The sequence below is a fragment of the Bactrocera neohumeralis genome, chromosome 5 (assembly GCF_024586455.1).
Source record: "Bactrocera neohumeralis isolate Rockhampton chromosome 5, APGP_CSIRO_Bneo_wtdbg2-racon-allhic-juicebox.fasta_v2, whole genome shotgun sequence".
NCBI classification, from domain to species: Eukaryota; Metazoa; Arthropoda; class Insecta; order Diptera; family Tephritidae; genus Bactrocera; species Bactrocera neohumeralis.
Window position 1 is genome coordinate 59,961,323 of NC_065922.1, and position 3,305 is coordinate 59,964,627.

Sequence of the window (3,305 nt, forward strand, 5' to 3'; positions counted from 1 at the left end):
AGGACTCTCCTGTGGCCAACTTCAGACTACCAAGAACAGAAACAGGTGGTAATCACTTGGTGCGAGATCCGGACTATACGGTGGATGCAAAAGATCCTCCCATCCGAGCTCCCGGAGCGTCTGGCGCGTCATTAAAGATGTGTGTGGCCTGGCGCAGTCCTGATGGAAGACAATTCGGCCTCTGTTCATCAAAGATGGCCTCTTCTGCATAAGTGCTGCCTTCAAGCGGTCCAGTTGTTGGCAGTGCAGGTCCGAATTGAGCGTTTGGCCATAGGGGAGCAGCTCATAGTGGATTATTCCCTGCCAATCCCACCAAACATACAGAAGAACCTTCCTGGCCGTCAATCCAGGCTTGGCCACCGTCTTGGCCGCTTCACCGCTTTTCGACCACGACCGTTTGCGCCTTACGTTATCGTAAGTGACCCACTTTTCATCGCCAGTCACCATACGCTTCAAAAACGGGTCAATTTTGTTGCGATTCAGAAGCGATTCGCATGCGTCGGTACGGCCAAAGATGTTTTTTTGCGTCAATTCGTGTGGCACCCATACATCGAGCTTCTTAGTGACTCCAAGCTTCTTCAAATGCTTTATAACGGTTTGATGACTCATGCTCCGCTCTTGACCGATGCTACGGCTGCTACTATGCCGGTCTCTTTCGACCAATTCAGCGATTTTATCGCAATTTTCGGCGACAGGTCCTCCGGAGCGTGGCGCATCTTCGTTGTGTGGTGGAAATGGAAACTGTATCGGGTCCATAAACTGCACAAATTTTATTGGCGGCTTGAGATGCATTTTTGCCTTTATCGTAGTAGTACTGTAAAATATGCCGTATTTTCTCTTTATTTTGCTCCATGTTTGCGACGCTATAACTCACGAACGACTTAAAAGAAACGACAATCAATCAAGCACGTGTTGATGCGTGAAATGAGCTTTCCAAAAAGGTATAGCATGACCCGATGCGACGAATAAAACTAGAACTACGCGCTTTCAGCGCCAACTAGCGAAAATACCGCAAGACCTTTTTGACACGCTTATGACTGGAGAACGCCTGGACCGATTTCGGTGATTACCACCAATTCGGAGAGGTCTCCGCCCAAACAAGGAGAATACTTAAGAAAATTCTGGAAAGTTTTCCGAAAAAAAAGTTATGAAGAAAATAAATTTTCAAATACGATTTTAAAAAGGAAATAAAAACGAACATGATTTTAAATGCTGGCGCATAACTCAAAAACGCCTGAACCAATTTTGCCAATTCTTTTTTTAAAATGTTTGTTGAGGCTCAAGGATGGTTTTTATGGCGAAAAAAATTCGAATAATTGCCGGAAAACCCCTAAAAAGAGCCCTTTTTTTCCCATACAAATGAATGAATACTGTTAGTAACGCTAATGCTCGAGAACAGCTGAACCAATCTTGATGAAATTTTCAGAGGTTGTTCGCTGTGGATCGAAGAAAGTTTAGAAATAAATAAACCGTATGCTTTTCGTGAGGAAACTTTTTTCCTTTTGTTTTTCAATTGTCAAATTTGTCGTTTGCTTTCTTTATTCCGGTTATTCAAAAAAAAATTATTGAAATTTATTCCGTGAAAACGTTATGTGTGTTTCACACAAAGTGCTCAATTACAGATTGAAATTTGTTACGATGCCACGAAGAGGTCGCGTTCGTTTTGGCATCAACATAAGTATGTATATTGACAGCCCATGGCACATGACCGAGTATTCCCAGGATGCGATTTTTTTTTAATCAGGATGACTTCCTTTATCCAACGGTACCTTCAGATCGCGGCGCCAAAGAAATCGGAATTGTACCCAGTAGTGTTCCAGAACATAACTTCCAAATGGTTGCTAATCAGATACTGAGAAATCATTTTTCAACATATTGTCGATCAAATTCTGGCTAGCAGTCCTCTGTCAGTTAAGTTCTAACGGCCTTTAAATAATCATTTAATATAAGTACATACATACTTACTTACATTTATATTTTGTTGAATTGGAGAGGTAAAATATATTGTACAAACAATTTCCTTATGATCTTTGTTATGAATTGCTTTATTTAATCTCTTTATATTTAGTTTACATTGTCTTCATGACATTTATATATGTACATACATTCATATACTTCTAACGATTTGATTAAAAATACAGAATAGGTCGTTACTTCAATGAAAAGGAAAACATATCATTTTAATATAATTCAATTTTTAATTATATGAGTTTAATTAATGGTCTAATCAGACTTATTTGTTTTTATCTTTTGCTAATTTAATGCCTTCATATATACCAGTATAATAACCACTCATATACCAGGACATTAACATAGCTGATAAATGTTCCGAATCACCAATATTTTGTGTAAGCATAGGCGGTAAAGGTGGAGGAGGGGGTAACATATCAGTTAACATTTTCTTACTGCTACTAACAGTACTATCAATATCTTTCCGTCCCCGCGCGTTCGCCTGTTGAAACTGTAAACGACGTGCCTTTTTCCCCCAAGACGGTAACAAGTCCTTCAGATTAACTATTTCTTCATTATCGTAACCAATATATTTCACCAAGCATGTATCATTAGATCCGTCCTTCGATAATATTTTCGCTTCATAATCACAACCATCATCGTGGTAAGTAGATCTAACGTAGTCGCCAACATTAAATTCTGTTAAAGGACTTTGTTCAGTTTTCAACATTTTTGTTGCTCCGTTATTGGTGTTACTAGATATGTATTTTGCCACATCTTCGCTACCAAGATTTACACATTCGCCATAGGATTTAATTAACATACTCTCATCCCAGGACTGGTCCGCACAGTCTTTATTAATAATTTCCATCAAACAACTCTTGTCATAACAAATAAACTAAAACGACTTTCAATTCATTCGACACATCACAGTGTGGATTGGCGTTAGTTTTTATCTCATCTCGACAAGCAATAGAGCCTTATCACACACGAAGCAACTTTTGTTGCGGCAACTCTTGGTTTATAGGCGAGGGGGCGACGAGGAGAGGAGAATCGCGCCGAGTTTCCCGTGTTCAGCAACTCGCTTTGTGTTCTTATTCGTAACAGTTCGCTGCGACGTTTTTCGGCATTCGTGTTCTTTCTTTCGTAGTACATAGTTGCATTTGCGTATATATTTTTGAAATTAATATTTTGAATATATTTAAAAAATTTAATTTCATCTTTTGGTAAGTAATTTGCAAATATGTATACAAATATACATAATATAATATAAATATTTTAAAAAATGGAGTACGACGAAAAAATCGAATTAATTAACGATATTGTGAAATGTATGGATGAAGCCATACAAATTG

At 38.5% G+C, this 3,305-nt stretch overlaps 1 protein-coding gene across 1 annotated transcript; it reads right to left on the reverse strand.

Annotated features, from left to right (window-relative positions):
• Nucleotides 1-2,016: 2,016 nt before the first annotated feature.
• Nucleotides 2,017-2,920, reverse strand: LOC126760187 (survival motor neuron protein). The gene has a single exon (XM_050475654.1). The coding sequence runs from the start codon at nt 2,819-2,821 to the stop codon at nt 2,234-2,236; it is 588 nt and encodes a 195-aa protein (XP_050331611.1). The 5' UTR covers nt 2,822-2,920; the 3' UTR covers nt 2,017-2,233.
• Between the last annotated feature and the right edge of the window lie 385 nt (nt 2,921-3,305).

Excerpts from the sequence above, each read along its gene's own strand:
- LOC126760187 (XM_050475654.1), bottom strand. The coding sequence starts at position 2,821 with ATGGAAATTATTAATAAAGACTGTGCGGACCAGTCCTGGGATGAGAGT.